At 38.2% G+C, this 24718-nt stretch overlaps 1 protein-coding gene across 1 annotated transcript; it reads right to left on the minus strand.

The window, feature by feature from the left end:
• Positions 1-616: 616 nt before the first annotated feature.
• On the minus strand, positions 617-24358 carry rab23 (RAB23, member RAS oncogene family). Its single transcript, XM_007247328.4, has 7 exons — positions 23871-24358; positions 15501-15723; positions 10204-10289; positions 6926-7082; positions 6758-6840; positions 6359-6451; positions 617-5288 (listed from the first exon to the last, which is right to left on the minus strand). Exons 2-7 carry the CDS (start codon positions 15653-15655, stop codon positions 5149-5151), a joined length of 714 nt encoding a protein of 237 aa, XP_007247390.2. The 5' UTR covers positions 15656-15723; positions 23871-24358; the 3' UTR covers positions 617-5148.
• Between the last annotated feature and the right edge of the window lie 360 nt (positions 24359-24718).

Genomic DNA, 24718 nt, shown 5'->3' on the forward strand with positions numbered 1-24718 from the left:
CATGTGCAGTCAGTCACCGCATTTTTTCAAACTGCTGCAGATTCAGCTTGGAGAAAAGTGCAACAACTTGGTTCTGATACATCAGCTCACAGATGCCTTGTGCTGATTGACATCACTTTTTGAAGTGATGAGGGTAAAAAGCACCATTGACCCACCCAGAGAGAGCAAGGCCAATTGTGCTCTCTAGCATCTGATCGCAAGCTGCATTACAGGGATTCAAACCAGCGATCTCTCGATCATACAAGCAGCGCATAGCCCACTGGACCATGTTACATTTGTTGTAAACAAGCATTTTGTATTAATTCTGTTTTATGCTAATGTATTTTATGTACACACTGGGAAATCAATGCAATGCAATTCTAAACACAGATCACGTTGATTCTTAATATGCAATTCTAAAAGTGAATGTTTACAGACAGACAGTTTACAGACAGTTTAAAGTATACTTTACACCACTGATATCTAAGCAGTTCTGGTGGACGGTCCATGTTTAACAGCAGTTTGAGTACTATTGCTTTTGTGAAGGAAAAATCAGCAGTCATCAGTACTGTTTGAGTTTGTGACTTTGTGCCCTTGTGTTGTATATGAAATAAAAACTCACTCCTAAATAAAGACAAGCAGTTAAAATAGAGTCTTTATTGTAAAATGATTAAAATGATTACCACCTAACAGACCAGAGACAGAACTGAACAAGGCAACAGCTATGAGGTGAGACACAGCAGATAAAACACATCAGCAAAGAGATGATAAGTTTTCCATCAGTAAAGACACTGCAGCTGCAGACGACTGGTGTAGTCTCTGATTCAGATAACTGTGGCTGGAGGAATGTTCAACATTCACCTGAACAGTACTTTAGCTCAGGTAAAAGCTTCACAACTAAAATAGAACAATGTATAACCGCTATTAGTGTTTTGTCAGTCATCATAACAGATACAATCATATTTCAATGGATATTCTCAGGGTTATGTTCTCTGCTAGTGATCGGTAATCAATTTTTTAAAATATATTTATGACAAATAAAGTGCCTTGAATCCACTGTAGTGTAGGCATGACTCCTCGTAGCAAATGCCTTTATAATGATTAGATACACAGAATTACAAAATACAAAGAGAGCTAGGAAACAGAGAGCAGATCACAGCTGTAAACATGTTGCTGGCCAGTGCAGCAGAGTAGTACCATGGACGCACATTCATGTATTAAAGAAATATAAGGCATGCAGGTTATGAATAAATATTTAAAAAATGAAAGGTAAGCCACACCCATTGTGTGTTTTGTATGTTGAAGGTGGATTTCCCCCTATGCTGACCAGCAAAGGGTAATGAGTTTTTATTAACATTTCACCCTCTTATACAGTTCTCGTTGTTAAAGGAGAATTCCAGGTTGTCTTTTCCGCCTAAGAGCTTATTTCAAATATTTGATTATGTTCTAGAGAAACTTGTGGTGATTGGATCAAGGATCGTGTCTAAAAACACATTGTAATTTATAAATCAATATTTTTTTCTTTATTATCCTACATGTCATTAATGGCACAAATGTGAAAAAAACTATTTTGCTTTACAACACTGTAATTTTCCACTTCGACTTAGGGTTGAGCGGTATAACAGTAATGGCGTATTCCGTGATATTAAAACATTTTTATGGCATTTCCAAACGAGGTCGGTATTTCATAAATATGACGTGTCTACTCTGTATCCAGTGAATGCAGGCCAAAATAGCTCAGAAGCAGCATTTAATATATAAATTGACTAAATTTGAGTCACTGTATAAAAAGGGGTGGGTGTTGTACTGAATTCTGTGACCATTGAGTTACAGTGTGACTGTAGAGGGCGCCTTTTCTCAGTTTGAGTGTAGTATAAAACTTTAAGCTTTATTTGTGCTGCTCGAATGTGCGAGAAGAGAAAGATTTCATTCCACAGATATACAATATCTGCATTGATAGAAGTATTATATTTCATGTATAAAATAGAACTTTACTTTATGCTTGTTTTGTGTGTGTGAATCAATCTGTTAGAAAATGTTTTGTGTCTGGTGTTCTTCTCAAAGTAAACTCTGAACTCTATCTTCTACAGGTGTGATTTAAGCTTTATTTAGCTGGAACACGGTCTGTTCTGTTAGAATTTCAGCTAATGTTATCAGTCTGTGCTAATGATATCCAACACTAAGACTTCACTCTCTCAGTGTTTATCATCAGTACTTGGGTTAGTTAGTAAGAATCAGCTGTTCTGAGATGTAAAACTATCTGTGTATCTGTGCTGTCAGAATCCAAAACCAGCACAGATAAAAAGAGCTGAATCCTGTCTTCTGTTTGTCCAGTTTCTGGATCATTCTTGTCTAAGAGTTTATCTTTAAGTGTAGTTTCAGTCAGACAGAGTAAAGTGTGTTCTGAGGTGAAGAGAATGTTAGCAATCATGCTAGACTAAGTGAAGTCCTCTATACATGTTTTAATAAGACTGAAGGTTTAACATCTAATGTAGACCTTAAACGTATTAAACGTATGTGCAGTGCTTAGCAGTGCTTAGTGTTAACAAACTGAACTCTGTATTTAATCATTTTTCAGTTTAAAAATACCGTATTTTTCCAACTATAAGTCGCACTTAAAATCATTTTATTTTCCCAAAAATCAACAGTTCCACTTTTAAATCCAGTGCACCTTATGTATGAATTTTACCAGTCAGGTTATAAAGAGCAGTAAAGTCACATTATACAGGAGTTTCAGTTTAGTACTCCAGCACTGATGCTGAGTGCAGCAGTATTAGGATTAGCTGCTAACCCTGCTAAGCGCTAGCTCTTCCCCGTTCAGGATTGAGTATATCGGACTGTAGTCTGCGCGTTTGCAGTGTTAAAACAAGCTACATGAGATGAAACGCTGGCTGATAAAGCCCTGGGTTACTGAAACACTCAGAGTTCCTCAGTCTACAGCTATCGAGTAGCATTTAGCAGCTAGAGCTGCTATCCGTGGCTGGCTAAGTACTTGCTAACCGCGGCTAGTGCTCACCCTTGGACAAAATACTGGAATTCTAAGCTTACTGTAAATAAAGGGAAGCGCTTTACTCACCCAAATAAACAGTTTTTAGGAGAGAAACCTGTGTAGATTTAATTTCTGCACTCATTTGACTTTTAAATAAGTTTTTTTTTTTTTAAAGAATCACAGTTTTGTTTATTTAAGCATTTCCCCAGCACCTGCTGAATTAGAAGGAAAACATGGTGACACCCTTATTCACATCAACTATGCATTTTGACTAGGGTCACTTTTTTGGGCCAAACCTTTCTCAAAATAATTGTAAAATCATCATAAAACTTTGTTTCAGGCACCAGGCTGTGTTTTTATAACCATTCTATCTACATATTTCTGTGATGTGTCTGGTATCTGTCACCACCACCATCACTGTGATCCACTGGGACTGGGGAGGTCCCTCTGAATGATGTTCAGTACCGAAAGATTTAATCACGCAAACATTTGGATAAAACATTGGAATTCCCCTTTAACACCAGTGTCTCATACAGAGGCTGCAGAACTGTGAGGGGTAAAAAGCTTTCTAAAATCCAACTGGGAAAAAGTAAAAAAAGAGTTTATGTGGTTATTGATGAAGCTGAATGTAACAGGTCTGTAATTTAATTGTCTGCCTTTAATTCTCAGGCCTACAGTCACGGATCCACTGCATTCCCCTGCAACTTCATCACACTAATCTCTTACTGACATATTCAAACACTCCCACTCACTCACCCATCTGAGGAAGGCCATGTAGATGTGCTGGACTGTTTTCAGGCATGATTGTACTTCAAATTACATTAAAAAAAAAAAAAAAAAAAAAAATCAATATTCAACCATCCAAACTTTTACTGAGGTTAAAATATATATATATATATATATATATATATATATATATATATATATATATATATATATATATATATATATATATAAGGTTTTACTAGATGGAGTCGGCGCTTGAAAACAGCTTTTTTTCATGATCATATTAACATTGTGATCCGCACACACGTGAAATCAGAGGAGCAGGAGTGTGCTCTGTTAGTGCTGGTCTTAACCAGGTGCAAAATAAGCTGCACTTTATCTGCCGGAACTGCGTTTATAGAGCTGTTTTTAATCCAATCGAGTCAAACTATGTTTAATATATATAATTCAATATAGCCCCACAGAGTTTCAGTCAAGGGCATAAACTTGTGTGTTAGAAGTAGAGCTGTATCAGTAATATTATTTCAGATCTTTTAAAAAGTGGAAAATTGTTTTCCTAACAATATTTACATTTCTTACAAGTACATAAAGTTTAAAAACATTTTTGGCACTCTGTTAACGCTAAAGTTTTTAAGCAACTTGTCGAACTGTGTTTTCTCTTTACAAAAATACCTTTGAGAATAAAAGCTGAAAGTAGTGAAACTGATAATCTGACTCTGATATGAACAACTAATTATTATGAAAGGATTGTGGTCCCAAATCATATAGCTCCATCAATACAAACATATTGCACAAAAGATGAACAGTCAAATGCACAAATGGTAAGAGTAAAAAAATTGTCTATGTTTAGTTTTTTTTTAATGTAATTATTATGTCATTAGTGAATGTTACCCTGCTCTATACCGCATGAAGGAATGGACGGAGAGAAAATTGACTGAAATATTAATCCAGTTCTAAAGCCGCAGTTCTTGATTTTTAGTGGAGATTGAAGACGACTGTTTTCTTCCGTTACATTACATTAGTAAGATCTACTCTGATGTTTGACTTTAATGCTTTAAGACAGCTCTGCAGGGCTAATCTAATACTCGTCATCTCAAAGGGTTAACTACAGCTTAAGAGTTTCACAAATCAACAAATGCGGCCTTAAAATCCACCTCCCCTCCACCCGGGCTGCTTTACTACGTGCAACCACCAGAGTGTGCATTTTCCCACAATTTGACCGTTACAGTACATTCAGCCTGCTGCTGTGATCACACATGACATGAGACTCCTCCTCCACAGCAATCAGAGTCCACTCCCGGACCGCAGTGCGCAGCCTGAGCGTGTTTAAAATAAAGATCACCTTCTCTGACTCTGATTAGTGTTGATGGCGTCCCATGTCACCCGGACCACACCTGCAGCTCATTACTCCCAGCAAGGCAGTCGAGGCATGCAGTAGAAGAAGAGCAGACATTCTAGAGGAGTGTGCAGCTCCCGAAAGGGATCTTATTCTTCTTAGTCCTCTGCTTGTTTGGTCGCAGGTTGATGACCTCACGGCCGTTGAGATCGCTGGAGTTGTGATTCGGGTGGTTGCTGCTGGTAGTGTTGAAGACTCCTGCAGAAAACATGTGTAAATAAGTGTTTTGTAAAGAACTTGGCTTATTTTACTGTGATCGTTTATTTCGCGCCACATTCAGCACTATTCTACTGTTCATTTGATCACACAGACCAGTGGTTCTTAAACTTTTAAAGCAATGTACCACCCACCTGATCAAACCAAAACATTTAAGTACCACCTACCGGGGCTACTGTGTGGGTCTTTCCCGCTTTGCAACTGCAAATGACTGATTATTGTTTCTTATAAATGCACCATGCCTACTTATACATGCCGGAAAGCTTAAGACAGAGGGAACTAACAGGTGAGTGAGCCAGTTTAGTGGTCTACAGAGTCTTTAGGGCACCCCCTCAACCCTAGGCTAATCATTTTGCTGTTAACACTAATAAAAAAAGCTATTTTAATTCATTGTGTTTCACAGGGTTCAATTCTAGGGCCTATGAAACTGTAACAAACTGAAAGTGTAAACTTTTATACAGAGTCTACCCGAATAAACACTGAACACAAACAAACCTGACGTTGTGAAAAAACCTGACGAGGTAAAAACTTCAATTATTAATAATTTTGTGAATTCATAATTTTTTTCTTTCCATACCACAGGTTGAGAAGTACTGACATGAAAACACAGACTAATGTGTATCTAATGCCACAGAGGAAAGTTGGTGTGACAAATTATGGTGTGACAAACAATCAACAGTATTTCCAACTGTATCCAGCAAACATTCAATTAAGCTCATTTCAAATAATTCTATTGTTTTCAGTGCCAAAGAATTTAACAATTCAGAAATCCATGTGTAGATTAGCCCTAGTGGTGAAAAAACTGCGGGTGGTGCAGCCAGGTGTGCCAGGATTAATCAATGTGCTCAACAAAAAGCCCACACAGTGCAACTAGTTTACATGACATTTTATCAGTAATAAATGCAAGAATAAAAAACTGCTTATTTCCTTCACAAGCTCACGTCTTACATAAAAGCTCCAAATTCGTAAGTATGATCTTCTGAGGTGAACCTGGAGGCAGCATAACTTCAGAACAGCACCGTTTCCACAGTGATTTAAAAAAACAGGCTTACCTATTTTATTGCTTGACGTGTGAACGACCTCTGGATCATCAGCAGTTTGCTGCTTGAGCCTCTGAAGATATTTTTCTGCTAGGTATTTAAAAACTGAAAGGCAACAGCACAATTACATGCATCAGGTTCTAGCAGAACAGACATTACTGTAATGTTTGTGTATTAGAAACTGAAAGAATGGATCTTGCTGGTCCTGAACAATCATTAGATTCTGTTTCTCCTCATTTCTGATGCTTTCAAATAATGTGGGAGTGTACATGAACAGTCAGTGAGTAACATGCTAAACTGCAGTGCTGTGTTTCCCTTTTCTGACTTCTGATTCACTGTGATTTGAAGGTGTGGTACAGAAATGAACCAATGTGAAATATGTTGATGGGTGTTTATCACAAGGCTACTCACCTTCATTAACGTTGAGATCCTCTTTTACAGAGGCCCGATAAAACCTTAATTTCAGTTTCTTGGCAAGACCCTCAGCTTCCTCACTGCAGTGACCAAAAACAGATCAGCATTTCTTACAGACAAGCAAAGGAAATGATTAGATCATTCTCTGTGGACGGCCATTCTTACTTTTTAATCACTGTGTCATCCAGCAGGTCGATTTTGTTCTGCACCAGAACTGTAGGAATGTCTCCAACTTCCATCTCCACTTTCTCCCTCCAGCTGCTGATGGCCTCAAAAGACTCTCGGTCAGTGGTTGAGAACACCAGCACACAGGCCTGCGCACCTGCAGATGCCCCACACACACACACACACGTTATCCCACTCTATTACACTCCTACACTCAAATCACATAATTGTAAATATATCACCATCATATTGTAGGAAAAACAAGTTCAGTGGTGTTAAAACATTTAACCAGATTAAAATCACAACAAAATTCTGTGATTGATCACAATTCATTCCCAATTTTTGGGATTAGATAAAAATTTGATAAAATTTACACTACCGCTCAAAAGTTTAGGATCAAAACACATTTTCATGCTATTTAAAAAACAATATTGTCCAACAATATGTCTAGATGATTTTTAAAGAATAAAAATGTTTGTATTAAAGCCTATATATATTTTTTTTTATATAGGCTTATTTTGCACATAGTCCTATTGTTAGTAATTCTCAGTCCTCTGCCGGCCACCAATCCAAGTTAAGGATGTTTTTGGGCTAATTGGTTGTTAGGACACCCTTGCTCAATTGTGATGCACAGCTTAAAAACGTTATAAGTACTAATAATTGAGCACACAAGGGAGCACAACATTCTAGGTTAGTTTAGTATCTGAAGCATCAGCAGTTGTTTGCTTGCTTACAGGCTCAAAATAGGCAGAAAGAAGCAACTTTCTTTAGAGACCTATCTAATGTCATCTGTCAAGCATGGTGGGGGCAGCGTGATGGTCTGGGGAGGCTTTGGAGATGGTAAAATAGGAGATTTATACAGAGTGGAAGGGATCTTAAAGAAAGAAGGCTACCACAAGATTTTGCAACGCCATGCCGTACTCTGTGGACAGAGCTTGATTGGGGCAATTTCATCCTACAACAGGATAATGACCCCAAATACAGCTCCAAATTGTGTCTGCAATATTTAAAGAAATAAGGAATCAGACGGAATTCTGACTGTAATGGAGTGGATCAGCACAGTCGCCGGATCTGAACCCTATTAAGCTGTTGTGGGAGCAGCTTGACCATATGGTACGGAGGAAGACTGCATCAAGCCAGTCCAGGCTGTGGGAGATGAAGCTACAGAAAGCACGGGGTGAGTCTGCTAGGTTGTAATTGCTGCAAAAGGTGGCTTCTTTGATGAAGGCAAGACTTGAAGTACACAGTCATCATTTTCATTAAAATCAATATCTCTCACTCTGGCAATGTCTAAATGTTCTGTTTATTTGCTTCATTTCATAATCTTAAGTGTGTTTCCATTGAAAACAAGAAAATTTCACTGTGATCCCAAACCTTTGAGCAGTAGTGTATATAAGAGTCAGTGTGTAGACGGGGGTCTTACCACTTTTGTTGTGTTAATAGCTGAATTATGGCAGTTGGGGAATTTGTTTTCATAAATCTTGTAATAAATTGTGTCCAAAGTTTATTTGAAGTTTTATTTGAAGCCCATATTAGGAATTTTCAACAGAAGCTGAAGAAAATTCCTATTAGACGTTTTAACAGTAATCTGGTCCAATTGAATTTTAAGTTTTGAATTATCCTCATTTCGGGGATATTAAATACACACATTAATAAATGTTGTTTACAGATGTTCAGATGGTGAATATTCATATTTATAGGTTTAAATAGCTATCCAGATCTAGGGTGGTGAAGAGGACAGGGAAGCCTGTGACATGTACAGGTCCTTATTGTGATAAAGTTCATTCTTTTCCATAATGAAATGATAAAAAATAAACTTTAATATATTTTAGATTCATTGCACACCAGCTGAAATATTTCAGGTCTTTTATTGTTTTAATACTGATGATTTTGGCATACAGCTCATGAAAACCCAAAATTCCTATCTCACAAAATTAGCATGACATGAAAAGTTTCTCTAAACGAGCTATTAACCTAATCATCTGAATCAACAAATTAACTCTAAACACCTGCAAAAGAATTCTGAGGCTTTTATAAACTCCCAGCCTGGTTCATGACTCAAAACAGCAATCATGGGTAAGACTGCCGACCTGACTGCTGTCCAGAAGGCCATCACTGACACCCTCAAGCACGAGGGTAAGACACAGAGGAAGATTGTGGAGAAGGGCCGATTCCAGATCTTGGGGGACTTGCGGAAGCAGTGGACTGAGTCTGGAGTAGAATTATTCAGAGCCACCGTGCCCAGGCGTGTGCAGGAAATGGGCTACAGGTGCTGCATTCCCTAGATCAAGCCACATTTGAACCAGAAACAGCGGCAGAAGCTCCTGACCTGGGCTACAGAGAAGCAGCACTGGTGCTCAATTTTTGCATGTCATTCAGAAATGAAGGTTTCAGAGTCTGGTGGAAGACTGGGGAGAAGGAAATACCAAAATGCCTGAAGTCCAGTGTCAAGTACCCACAGTCAGTGATGGTCTGGGGTGCCAGGTCAGCTGCTGGTGTTGGTCCACTGTGTTTTATCAAGGGCAGGGTCAATGCAGCAAGCTATCAGGAGATTTTGGAGCACTGCATGCTTCCATCTGCTGAAAAGCTTTATGGTGATGAAGATTTAATTTTTCAGCAGGATCTGGCACCTGCTCACAGCGCCAAAACCACTGGTAAACGGTTTACTGACCATGGTATTACTGTGCTCAATTGGCCTGCCAACTCTCCTGACCTGAACCCCATAGAGCATCTGTGGAATATTGTGAAGAGAAAGTTGAGAGACACAAGAGCCAACACACTGGATGAGCTTAAGGCCGCTATCGAAGCATCCTGGGCCTCCATAACACCTCAGCAGTGCCACAGGCTGATTGCCTCCATGCCACGCCGCATTGAAGCAGTCATTTCTGCAAAAGGATTCCTGAACAAGTATTGAGTGCATAACTGAACATAATTATTTGAAGGTTGACTTTTTTTGTATTAAAAACACTTTTTTTAATTGGTCGGATGAAATATGCAAATTTTTTTAGATTTTTTTTTTTTACTTTTTTGCCAAAATCATCAATATTAAAACAATAAAAGGCTTGAACTACTTCAGTTGTGTGTAATGAATCTAAAATATATGAAAGTCTAATGTTTATCAGTACATTACAGAAAATAATGAACACAATATGCTAATTTTTTGAGAAGGACCTGTATATACATACAAAAAAATGAGATTTTGATGGTCAGTCTAAAACAGTTTCATTTTAGCAGGAGTTAATTGAGTACTTAAGAGTTTAATCTCCTTCTTAGCTCACCTCGATAGTAGGCCTTAGTTATGGCATCAAACTCCTCCTGACCCGCAGTGTCCCACAACATCAGCCTCACATCTTCATCATTTACTCTGAAATAACATATACATAAATAAAGATGAGCAGTGACAGTTCACCAGGAAGTGACATGACTGTTTAAATTGCAGTTACAAAATACAACCTATAGAAGAATTTAGTTTCCACCAGAAGACACTACATTTCTACTTTTAAGACTTGCCAATGAATCCCTTACCCAAATGCACAGATGTGCTCAAAAGTTAACACAGTCATTGTGGACATAAGTATAAGTACAAAGTTGGGATTTTAGGTATTTGACAAACTGTTCTTTTACTGGGGCATAATGAAAGCAGAACATACACCACAGACACTGTCAAAATATACATAGAGGGACAAAACTTTAAATTAAGCACACCTAATACATTATGCAATGTTCCACCGGCAGCAGAACAGATGCTACCATCACCATGCTTAACAACTGGTACAATGCCCACCTTACTTTGCACACTGTGGCCAAATCACTACGCACAACACTTGCAATTCACAACCTAACACACAGGTAACTAAAAAGGTCTATGAGCAAGTAATAGTGTGTAATTTTTTTTGACCAGGCAGTCTATTTTCTTACACATTTAACTTATTCATCTCTGTCAATTCATCAGAAATATATGTTTTTGAACCAGAAAAGCTAACCAACCTCAAAACAAAGAACTAAAAATAACAAAACAGATATTATTAGTAAAAACTGCCAGTGTTTAAACACAACACATGTATTATTTACCACAAAAGGGAATAGCCAATATTAGTGCATTGGAATTTAACTTGTTGCTTTAAAGATCCTAATCAACTGTGTTACAGCCACCAAACTATGATTAATAAACTATTATGTCTATATAGTATTAAAAATTAATAATAAAATAATCATATTTGAAATACAATCAATCATTGTATGAAGTACAATAAAAATATCTGATAATAAATTATTACACACACTCTTGCACGAGCAGACACACTCAAACACAGTGGTGTTGTTTGGATGGTCAGCTGGTTTTCCATGACTGACTGTATTCTACACCACATGGTTCTAAAAGGAAAATTCTTGAGATCCGGGAATGACGACTGGAATTTAAATGAACTCTTCTTTATTTGTGACTGACAGCTACAGCGCAGTTCAGTGTGTTCTTAGTAAGAGTGCAATAAAGAACTCAAATAACAGAATATGAATAAGCCACATTTGTTTTAAAAACAAGACATCGTTCAGTCTTTTAATTTGAATTGTTTGAATCGGGTACTTTCTTTCTGTTTGTGGACGCGTCTAGTTCCCCATTTTAAACTGAAACCATGATGTACGTCAGCCCCTTACTGACAAATGTGTGTTAATCTTTTACAGACTTTTTTTTTTTTTTGACAAAGCTAGTATCATTTTGAACACACTTTTAAAACTATGCTGCTTTTGAGAAACTAGGCCTCTGGAGTATTTGTGAACTTTTCGAGTTCCACATTTACTGGCATGATCTCAGAGAATCTCCTCAACTTCCGTTTAAGGATGACTCATTTACCTTTCCTGAAAACCTTTTAACGTCTAAAACATCTGGTAGCTTAATGACACAATGTGGTTTTGAGGTTGTGGTGGTCGAAGGAGGTAGAGATGGTATCACAGTACTGTGATTTTGTAATACTCAGTATATTTTATTTACTTTACGTCATCTGTGTTACTGAAGAGAATAAAATACTCCTAAATAAGTAAATACCAGGAATTATGGATTTATTGGTATCAGTTTCACAGAATGAAAAACCAATATTCTTCATCGCAGGTTTACCCTATTGATTTAATTAGCACCACTACATGGAGTAATGAAGCAGAAATGTTAGTAAGTCTAATCGGGGGAGCCTTAGCAACAGAAAATTACACCATACATCATGGTATCAAAAAAAGTTTTTCCCACCTCTACTTTATACTCCTCTAGACTATGCTGGCATTAGGCACGGTGCTAATGTTTATCTGCTGCCCCAGACAGTCCTATTGTATTGGCAGTAAATACAATTCTCTAAAGGAAATAGACAAGCTGTTTGTGTTTGTTGGCAAACCTCGGTCAGTAATAAATAAAACAACAGTGGCTCTGAAAGCATTCATTACAACACATGTGAAACAACAAGGTCCACAGACTCAATCAGTCAATCTCTACAACCTCTACAACATGGACAAGACCAAAGAGATTTCTAAGGATGTCAGGGACAAGATCATAGACCTGCACAATCTGAAATGGGCTACAAAACAAGTAAGACGCTGGGTGAGAAGGAGACAACTATCAGAGTAAGAAAATGGAAGAAATACAAAATGCCTGTCGATCGACATCGATATGGGGCTCCATGCAAAATCTCAACTCATGAGTAAGTTGAGAGATCAACCTAAGACTACATGGGGGAACTTGTTTATGATCTCAAGGCAGCTGGGACCACAGTCACCAAGAAAACCTTTGGTAACACATTACGCTGTAATAGATTAAAATCCTGCAGTGCCCGCAAGGTCCACCTGCTCAGGAAGGCACATCTGCAGGCCCATCTGAAGTTTGTCAATAAACACCAGGATAATCCTAAAAGTGACTGGGAGAAGATGCTGTGGTCAGATGAGACCAAAATTAGATATTTGGCATTAAATCAAATTGCCATCAAATTGTGTTTGGAGGAAGAGAAATGCTGAATATGACCCAAAGAACACCATCCCCCTGACAAGCAGGGTGGAAACATTATGTTTTGGGGTGTTTCTCTGCTAAGAGCACAGGACTACTTCACTTCATCTATGGGAGAATGAATGGAGCCATGTACCGTAAAATCCTGAGGGAAAATCTCCTTCCCTCCACCAGGACATTAAATATGGGTCGTGGCTGGGTCTTCCAGCACGACAATGACCCAAAACATACAGCCAAACATACAGAAGCTCATTAAGGTCATGGAGTGGCCTAGCCAGTCTCCAGACCTTAATCCTATAGAAAACTTATGGTGGGAGCTGAAGCTCCAAGTTGACAAGCAACAGCCCTAAAATCCTAATGATTAATAAATGAACTGCAAAGAGGAGTGTGGCAAAATTCCTCCTGACATGTGCACAAACCTCATCAACACCTACAAAAAAAACGTCTGAAAGCTGTGCTCGCCAACAAGGGTTTTACAACCAAGTATTAAGTCTTGTTTGCCAAAGGGATCAAATTCTTATTTCTCTCTGCAAAATGCGAATAAATGTAAGTAATTTATAAAATGTGATTTTCTGGATTTTATTTTTGATATTCTGTCTCTCACTTCCACAAATGATAAACTGTTCATGTCTTTGTCAGTGGGCAAACTTACATCATCAGCAAATGGATCAAATCTTTATTTCCTTCACTGTATACAGTTTATTTGGTTTATTTTGGTAAAATGTTAAATGTGGCATATTTAAACCATCCCCCTCCTGCTATTAACAGGTTGAGGTATGGGCTCCACACTCCCTGTGCTTTCTGGCACCCAGATGTTAGCAGCAGATCCTATATGTTCTGTTTCGATTGCAGAGCTTTCACTCTTTATGTGCATCACTGAGCCGTCGGCACCCGTGACCATGCTGCCGGTTCAATGAGTTTCCTTTTAGCAGGTGCTCATCACCACATACCACAAACACCACATGACTCCTGAGATGCTCTGACCCAGTTATCCAGCCCTCACAATTTGTTTTCTGTTTTTTAAGTTGTTATTTGTTTTACACTTGTCCATGTTTCCTGCTTTAACCTAAAGTTAAGTTCAAGAACTAACAGTCTTTACTTACTGCTAGAGGTGTAACAGTAGACAAAAGTCACGGTTCAGTATACACAGCAGTTCATCATGGCACAGTGAACTCTTCTCCTAAATACAACACTAACCCGGTAATGAAGGGAATTCCTCACTAAGAAGAGCCTGCTCCTTACATTTTTTGGTTGCTTAAATCAATTTGTTACCAAATTATGGGTAAAATGAATTACTAGTGTAAAAACATACATTATATGAAATATGTATTTTTTATGTGGCTTTATTTATACAAAAATAAATTATGAAATACAAAAACAAAGGCCCATCTCAAGTAAACAAACGGGTCCAATCTCTAAATGTGTATATTATTTGTAAATTTGCAGCAAACAACATCAACAAAGTAAAAAATAAATGTGCAAATCAAAAAGAAGCCCAGCATCCAGGTGATTTTTTTGCAAACTTTAGCAAAGATTGTCATTTAAATGAAAAAGGAGCTCATCTTTAAGAGGTTGATTTTGTTTCTGTTATGATCTGCCCTGTTTTGGAAGAGGAGACAGATGTTGCTACAATACTGCAATGTCACGTGTAAGACATGGGTAGATTGAGCACTCCCCTTCAGTGTTAAATGCTCCTTTTGTCAATCAGAATGTGAATCAGTCTCACATATTTTTTTAATGTTTTATTGTATTTAAATTCTGGCAAGAATTTTCTTCTTTATTTTTCTTCTTCTATCATCTCTGAATATGAACCTTGTTTTTTTCCATACACTGATCTTGATATAGAGTATATTATTAATATTATTATTTTATTAAGTAAATACTATACGTTTGATATCTTCTTACTGGACTTCACATTTGAAATGCTTTAGAATGGCTAAGAATAAGAAATGGCTACAAACTGAAGAAGAATTTATGTTCGCGACTGACCCATCACTATAACCCAGGCTGCACAGTTGAGCAAGTTAGTTAGTTCTGCCTGTTGTGTTGATTACAATGTGTTTCCACACACACATTCTACAGCACCGAAACATCATCCTTGTTCAGTCCACCATGTTTCATGAGTAAAAATAAGATGTTAAAGCCAAGAGAGGAAGAGGAGGAGGGTGCAGAGAACAAGCGAGACTACAGTTTATATAGCAATACTTCTAAAAACAACTACAGTTCCCACAGTGCCAAGCAAATCCTACTTCTTAAAACTTGTGGAGCTTGTAAAGTTAATCACAATACACCCACACTTTTATATGATTGTTTAATATAAATACCCATAGCATTACACTCATAATCAATATACACTATACAGCTAATCGTTAAAGCAGGGGGGTTCCTGACATCAAAAAAGCTCACACGACAAATTAACTTAACTGACCCGGAGCCAGTTACCCAAAAGGCTCCTAAGGTTCGTTATACATTCTCAGACTGCAGGCAGCCAGAGCTGATCTACACACACAGCAGCAGACTGAAACTCCAAGCATTCACCAGTGAAACAGACATCAACTCATGAGCAAAAAATTTAGAGCAAAAAAACAAACTTACACTATTTGTCGTTCCAGGAAATCAACACCAATAGTCTTTTTGTAGTCCTTGGTGAAGATGCCTTTGCAGTATCTCTGGATCATACTCGACTTCCCCACAGCTCCGTTGCCCACAACCACCACCTTGATGGCCACCTCCATATCCTCTTCCAACATGGCTGCGACCCTGACTTGCTGGATTGTGTTGTTTTAACTTGGTTTATCGTAGATTCACGTGAGAGGTCCTGTTTGTGTCGACATTAATAAAAACAAACAAACATGAGTTAATTCAATTAGAATTAAAATTAAACCTTAAAACAGTTCATTATGGTATTTATAATTATTATTTTAGGCTACCTAGGTGACATGAAGTCCAAGAGCACTGAGCACTAATAGATTTCACATGTGCTAACAGGATGCAAAAATTTAGTAAGACTTACTGGAAGCACATGGAAAAAATATAAAAGTGAATATTTAGAGACCACTATTCCCTGCTTTACCAGTCAGTGTTTTTCCACTGAAGGACCGAGCTGCCTGTCCACAGCAGGGGTGTGGTAACCCATGGCAGGGTTTCATGAGTATTCCATACCATATTCCACACCAAATAAATATTCCTTCACAGATTGACTTTACATACAGTCAGAAGTTTACAAACACTCCCAGTTAAATCTTAGAACTGTTCTTTTTCTGGGTCAAAATAAGTGTTAAATACACTGATAACATATCCCTTTCAGACCCTACTTCAATTACAACGGATATCATGTAGTTTTTTTCCCAATGTTTTGTTGCCCAGAACACTTATTGAGGCCTGTTGTACATCAGAATAAATCATAAACCTAATAATAGCTTAGCCCCGCCAACTGCACTGGAAAATAAATCTGCAGTTCAGACATTCGGGTATGTCAGCAAATCAAAAAGTAATGCAAGTTTATTTTTTACTAATTCTTTGTGACTTTTTTCTGACACTTTTGAATGTATCTAAGAATAAAAAAGGAAGTTAATTGGATTTACGTTAATAAGGATTTTATATTAGGATAGTATTGTCTTATTTTGTGTGCATTACCGACATAAAACAGCATTCATACATTTTTACATAATTCATAATTAATTCATAATTCAGGTCTGAAAAGGATATTGACCAACTCCTTGTTTCTGTACCTGCTTCTCTGTATATTATATTTTTTTCTTCTTTTACCCTGCACTGCTCAGGAGCATGGTGGTGGTGTATGAGTGTGTGTTGTGTTGGTACAAGTAGATCAGACAGTGCAGCAGTGCTGCTGGAGTATTTAAACACGGTGTCCACTCACTGTCCACCTTGAGATGAGGGTGACTGTTTGCTTAGTAGCTACACCTCCCAAAAACTACTCCAACAGTTGATGAATGGAACTTCATAAAAGACTGCACTTAGAACAGCTGTGCAGTGATCTGTAAGTCTTACACTAAAGGTGGTAATCTCCAGTCCTGAAGGGCCAGAGTCCAGCACAGTTTGTTTTTTGGATTTTGCTATTTAAAGAACACATGACTCCACTGGTGTGTTAAGAACAAGAAAAATCACCAAACTGTGCTGGAGACTCAACAACTGTTCTGGACCATTGCTGCTTATAGACAGAAGCAGCTGAACTAACTCTTCTTCAAAGAAAAGACTGTCCATCACCAGCATGTCCTGTCAGTCAGAGAACTGCCAAATACACACCTACCTTAAATTAGGCAGAACATCACTGGGTACAAAAAAAAAACAAGAAAAAAAATACCCACACGTAAGGAACTGTTCTAAACGTACACCTACCAATCTCAATTGTACTTCACTGGTTGTGTTCCATAGACAAATTCTAACCATTTATTCCTTAGCTCTGAATTACTGGGCAAAGCACTGATGTGTTATTTGCACAAATAATACAGGAATTAACTGCCGTGCTGTTAGACTGTTAGCTCCTGTCTGATGAGACGGTGTCACTGCCTGGCTTTAGCTCCGCCTGGGAAGCTCACAAGTCAAGGTGGGTGAGGCCATGCATATTAAATTCATGGGTTGACGTAGACATGGTGCTTTTTCTAATCGACTCATATTTCTGAATATTTACTTTTACTAGCTACTGCAGACAATGGATGTTGAGGAACAGTTTCATGTGTGGCATCACATACAACTCAGAGAGACCTATTGTACAACTCCTGGCAAAAATTATGGAATCACCGGCCTCAGAGGACACTCATTCAGTTGTTTAATTTTGTAGAAAAAAAGCAAATCACAGACTGGACACAAAAATAAAGTCATTTCAAATGGCAACTTTTTGGCTTTAAGAATCACTATAAGAAATCAACACTATAAGAAATCAAGAAAAAAATGTGGCAGTCAGTAACGGTTAATTATTTAGACCAAGCAGAGGTTAAAGATTATAGAAAATCATTCAATTCTAAAGAAACTATTATGAAATTACGAAAAACATACAAAAAAAAACACTCCAACACATCACTGGTATTTTTGTTGCACCACCTCAGCCTTTTATAACAGCTTGCAGTCTCTGAGACATGGACTTAATGAGTGACAAACAGTACTCTTCATCAATCTGCCTCCAATTTTCTCTGACTGCTGTTGCCAGATCAACTTTGCAGGTTGGAACCTTGGCATGGACCATTTTCTTCAACTTCCACCAAAGATTTTTTTAATTACATTGAGATCCAGACTATTTGCAGGCTATGACATTGATCTTATGTGTCTTTTTTACTCTATGGCAAGATGCATTATCATCTTGAAAAATGATTTCATCATCCCCAAACATCCTTTCAATTGATGGGATAAGAAAGACGTCCAAAATATCAACGCAAACTTGTGCATTTATTGAATTTAATGACAGGCTTCTGCCAGTGCCTTTACCTGACATGCAGCCCCATATCATGAATGACTGTGGAAATGTGCATGTTCTCTTCAGACAGTAATCTTTAGAAATCTCATTGGAACGACACAAAACAAAAGTTCCAGCATCATCTCCTTGCCTAATGCAGATACTCGATTCATCACTGAATATGACTTTCATCCAGTCATCCACAGTCTACGATTGCTTCTCCTCAGCCCATTGTAACCTTGTTTTTTGTGTTTAGGTGACAATGATGGCTTTGGTTTAGCTTTTCTGTATGTAAATCCCATTTCCTTTAGACAGTTTCGCACAGTTCGGTCACAGACGTTGACTCCAGTTTCCTCCCATTCGTTCCTCATTTGTTTTGTTGTGCATTTTTTGGGTTTGAAAGTTGAAAGTTTTCTGTCTTGATGCTTTGATGTCTTCCTTGGTTTACCAGTATGTTTGCCTTTAACAACCTTCCCATGTTGTTTGTATTTGGTTCAGATTTTACACACAGCTGACTGTGAACAACCAACATCTTTTGCAACATTGCGTGATGATTTACCCTCTTTTAAGCGTTTGATAATCCTCGCCTTTGTTTCAACTGACATCTCTGGTGTTGGAGCCATGATTCATGTCAGTTCACTTGAAGCAACAGCTCTCCAAAGTGTGATCACTCCTTTTTAGATGCAGATTAAAGAGCAGATCTAATTTGAAGCAGGTGTTAGTTTTGGGAAATAAAATTTACAGGGTGATTCCATAATTTTTTTCCTAAGAATTGATTGATTACATATTTTTCCTTTGCTTGGTCTAAATAATTAACAGTTACTGACTGCCACAATTTTTTTCTTGATTTCTTATAGTGGTTCTGAACGTCAGAAAGTTGCCATTTGAAATGACTTTAGTTTTGTGTAATGTTTGTGATTTGCTTTTTTTCTATAAAACTGAATCCTGAACCTCCTCTGAGGCCGGCGATTCCATGAATTTTGCCAGGGGTTGTATTTCATAAAGAACAAGAAAAAGTGGATTTTAACGGAAGGACACCTTTAAGAAAAAACAAACAACAAACATTGTTTAACTGGCAACGTCTTTTAAAAAACTGCACAACAGCACATCAGTAACAAACATTCATTCAAATTCAGATTGGCTAGAAACAAAAACAAGAATCCATGTAAACCAAGAGAGACATGACGATACCAGAGAGACCACACTGCTTGCATATTATGTTACATTACAGAGGCCTCTTGACTCTCGTCTCTTAGAAAGGTAACTAAATACAGCAGACTAAGTGACGCACAGACGACACCCACAGGACCACTTCACTGGCAAACAGTACCAAACACGACACACTGACACGTCTGCTGATCAGTCAGTTGGATAAGCAAACAGGTTTTACCTGAGTCAACACACTACAGGAGCAACATATGCTTCTATACTGTATCACTTCAAAAAAAGTCTGGAATCTCCCTTCCCTTTTTCCTGCAGGGATCTGTTCTGTGATGTAATGATAGTACCAATAAGGGTGTCCAACCAGTTACACCACAAATATGGAGTTGGATACATTACATGAAACCCTATTCCATGATGTTCACAGCAAGCTTAGTATGATGCAAACAATCCTAAAAAAGTCAATAAACACAGTAAGATATATCTGGCATAGAATGCAACCAATTTGGTCGTAAATGCAACCTAATTTCGTAATGGTGTTACTTAAATATTGAGGTTGCAGCAGCTGATCAAACAAAAAAGTATCAGCGACTCTGATTATCCACCTGTGGTTCAACAGATGTAATACACATCATATCAAACAGCAGAACTTACACTATGTAGACAGTACAGTTACAAAACATGTGTATTTTAATCTATGTGACTCAAATATGTCTCCAACAATTCTTTCTCAATATATATATATATAGTATTTTACCTTTCTTCTAGAATTGTGCTTATTTGTAAATGATTGACTAACAAGCTGTTCAGCAAGTCAATACTGCCTATGTGAACAGCGATTAAAAAAGTGAACCTGTAAAACTGCAGTGCACTTAAAAAAAAATGTTAGGTGCATCAGTTCAACCAGTGCAAAAAGTTAGTCTAAAGCCCTGAACCTGGTCATCTCACTTATCAACAGCATTTTCTGCCTTTCCAGCCTAAATTTACCACAATGCATGGCCAATAGCCTGATTTTGAATTTGAAGTATTCAGTATTGTTCATAACTTAATTTTTAAAAATATCAGCATATTGTTTAACTTTATCTATAAATATATCCTCACATAGTAGATTAGTAGATTTCCAATAGCCTTTCCAATAGATTTTCTTTTTTTATCATAAACCACCAGTTTTGAGAGAGACTAAAATTGCTTTGTGATCTGATAAAGTAAAATACTTAATTGAAATGTCAGAAATATATTGGATCATATCAGAAATACAAGCCAATAGTCTAATTGAGATTTGTGTTCGAGAGAGGTATCGCACCATGTACGTTGTTTGGATACACGAAGCGCCAAGCATCAATAAGCTGTAAATCATTGCTAAGTAACTTTGGAAGTAGAGTTCTTCCTAACAGCAAATATGCATCCATGTCTGAAATAGCTGCAACAATTTCATGCAACATATTTAAGTTAGTAGGATTGTAGGATCATGACCATAAATATCACTAATTATACATTTTGTTTCACCCAAACTTAATGCCATTATAATCCACCTTCCATCCCCAGAGTAGGAAGTCTTCAATACATCACATTTAAATTTATTTAGGATAATTGCCTCTCCAGCTGAATTATGTCATGACAAAAATAAGCATTCGCACCTTACTGTGCTTTCCAAAGTTTATAAACAGCATCACAAGAAACTCCTTCTTGAAAGAGAATTACTTGAGCTTCACAATGTTTCTAATTCTTCTTATTTAAGCCTCACAATGTTTGCTAAAAATAAAAATGCTTTCCTTTTAGTTGTGCCTCTTAACAATAAAAAAAGAAAAGAAAAACTTTGAGATGTAATCTATAAAAGAACTATATGAAGTAAAGTTGTAATAGAGTGTTTAACACAAAAAGACCACAATGTGACAACACTAACACTGTAGTCTGCTGACACCTGCAAGTCTAAATCAGTAACTTTGCAGTCAGTAGTTACTTTTTTTACAGCTAAAATCTCTATGCGTTTATAAAAACCCAAGGACGCTTTACAATTTTACACGTATTACACACAACCATTCATACTCAGCATTCATCCACAAACCGATGAGAAGCGGCAGCCAATAGCGCACAGTGTACTCTCAACCGGAAACCACCGTCCACCTGGAGGAATGCATCGGGCACTACAGCATTTATCCAGGACAGAGTGCCAATCCATATCTGGGCACAATCATACACACACAAACTTACATACATACCACACACATACATACGGGAGTCCCCGGAGGAAACCCACGCAGACACAGGGAGGACATGGAAACTCCACCCAGATTGGGACTTGAACCAGAGACCCCAGTGCTGGAAGGGGAACGTGCTAACCACTACGCCACCATGCCTCCGTAAAAAAATGTTTAAATTAACAATTACATCAAAAATGGTTTGAAGGAGATTTTTTTAAAAGTTTAATCCAGAAGGGATTAGTTTCTCAAGGGGTTCTGGGGTAATCTTCTTTTTATGGGGGGTCCTGTGTGATTTCATTCCTGTCCAGATTGACCATTTTTGTGTTTTTCTCAGACGTTCTCAGAGATAATTACAGGCTAAATTACCTGCTGAAATTTGTAGTCCTCCATTAATTTTATTCTCGTCCGGATTTACATGGCTGATTTTCGTCTCCTCGCTTTTAATAAAATAGCTATTTGTAGTTACACTTTTTGCGTGCGTTTTCATGGAGATTCGTGTAAACACAATGGTGGGTGGAAATGGAGAAGCTACTGAACGAGATTTCATGTGACCTCCCGTTTTTTCAATTGCAGTCTGGAAGCAAGAGTTTTCTCACTGAGTAGAAGAGTGAATTATTTTTCAGACATCTCCCTGAGAAACTAATCCCGTCCCGATAGGGCTTTCCACTCAGTGATAAAACTCTTGAATCCAGACTGCAATTGAAAAAACAGGAGGACCAGTGAGTTTATTGGCTTTCTCGGTCACATCACGTTCAGTAGCTCCCCCACTTCATTCATTTTTAATTTTCCTAAAATTCCAATTGTATGGGGCAGACATGAAAAAACTAAAATTGGGTGAAAACTTTTTTTTGGTAAACTGCATTACATAAAAAAACAAATAATGAGTTTTTACATTCAATTTTCTGTTTTTGCATTTAGCCTCAAACACTCAGAAAAACGTTACACTGACCATACATGGTCCAAACTGTTTGAGAACCACTGCTTGGAGTGTATAAGGGCAACTGAAAATAACAGTGACGTGTCAGTTTATGGCTTTTTGGAAATCTTAACAGTGTGTAAACACTACCTGAGCTACAGTCTGTGTGCGTGTGTGTGTGTCCTGTGAGAAATGGAAATCTCAGCAGTGTTTGTGTTTGAACAGGTGTGTCTAAAAGGCACTACACTAAACTCCTGACCTGACACTGAGCAGCATGCGAGCAGGCAGGTGAGCAGGGCCTGTGACAGCGGGGTGAGAGGAGAGGCAGGTGTAGATGGTGAACTCTTTAAACACACATCTGATTTAGTTAACTAGTTATCTTAAGTTACTAAAGAACCCGCGCTATGATAGAACAGGCTAATGTGGAGCGTATTAGTGTGAATGAGGACACTAACACTGACCCGTCTCAACAGGAGTAGTGGTAGATATTTATCAGGGGCTGGTGTACAGTTATAATCCTCGCTGCGGGACTGAAGGTGTGTGTGAGAGAGGATGGTTAGCTGCGGGGGCTAATCAGTAGTGTTTACACAGAGACACACAGAGAGAGAATAGGTGTTAGCCTGTTACCCAACGCTACTTAAAAATAAAATAAAATCGCCCGGCAAACACACTTTCAGCTAGCTAACTGCATCCTCCACCCCGGTGTTTGTTTAAGGAATAACGTGTCAGGGGAGAAACAGTTAACCTACTGCAACATAAAGACAAATAGTTAGCCTAGCGGGCTAGCTAATAAACAGCACCGCGGGAGCTGCTGTGTAACCGGTGTTCTATCGAGCTGTGCTACCCGTCGAAATGTGCAACTTAGCGGCTCTGCGCATGCGCAAAACTCATTTTTACTGTTTGTGTTTTTTTTCCTAGAGGTAGGGGAAAAAGTAGAGATGGACAACCCAGGCCCAGAAAGTAAAAATCCATCCGCCCGGGCAGTTGGGATGGATTTTTACTTTTTGGACCAGGGTTTTCCTCTATTTTTTCTGGACTTAATCACCGTGTAAAAAAGTCACACAAAATAAATTATACTAATATTATAATAAATTACACTAATCACGTATATTGCGTTAACTTTATTCTGATACAGCGATTTAGGCTATTAAATTTTGATTATACCGACACACTGCATGCAGCATGTGCTAATAATTTGTATTTTTACAGTTAAACATACACACTAGGGTAGCACAGTTTGACAGGGTAGCAAAACTCGACACAACACCGGGACTCACCTGCGTCCGCCGTTACTCCGCCGCCTCCCGGGCTCCTGCTACATTCTGAGTTCAGCGGAACCGCAGTTAAAGTCTGTGGAGAACCGCAGCGAGGGTCAGAGCAGCTAACCGGCCCCCAGCTCTGATATACTCAGGCCCTCAGCTCCTCCGCGCTGTAGCGGGCTGTGTCAGAGCGGGCAGCTCGCTGCAGTAGCCCGGGTTAGCGGGCTCGGGTATCTGAGGCAGAGCGCGGCGGGCGGAGGGCGGGTCGGTATCCAGGGCGGCTCTCCGTGCTCCGGCTCTCCCCGCTCACAGCGTCGCGACACGGCCCTAAGCGAACACTCACACCGCTTCCCCCCGTCCACACAGCGCTCAGCCTTTTATTCAAGTGTTATTAAATAACTGAGCGGTAAATTATTAAGAAATGTATATATTTTTTAAAAGGAGTTTTTCTGGATGTGATGCCCCTGTGAAATTCACTGTGCCATGAAGTAAGAAACACGACCACCTTCACAAAATAAAAGTCCCCCTCTCTCCACTTTCTGGATAAATCACGAGCAACAGCTCTGGAAAAAACAGCTCTGAAAAAAATTAAAAGACCACTTCAGTTTCTGAATCATTTTCTCTGATTTTACTATTTATAGGTATATGCTTGAGTAAAATGAACATTGTTACTAAATTCTATAAACTATAGACAATATTTCTCCCAAATTCCATATAAAAATAGTAATTTAGAGCATTCGTTTAGCAGAAAATGAGAAATGGCTGAAATATCAAAAAAGACGCAGAGCTTTCAGACCTCAAATAATGCAAAGAAAACAAGTTCATATTCATAAAGTTCATAAAGAGTTCAGAAATCAATATTTGGT

Source organism: Astyanax mexicanus, chromosome 7, assembly GCF_023375975.1.
Source record: "Astyanax mexicanus isolate ESR-SI-001 chromosome 7, AstMex3_surface, whole genome shotgun sequence".
Classification (NCBI taxonomy): domain Eukaryota; kingdom Metazoa; phylum Chordata; class Actinopteri; order Characiformes; family Acestrorhamphidae; genus Astyanax; species Astyanax mexicanus.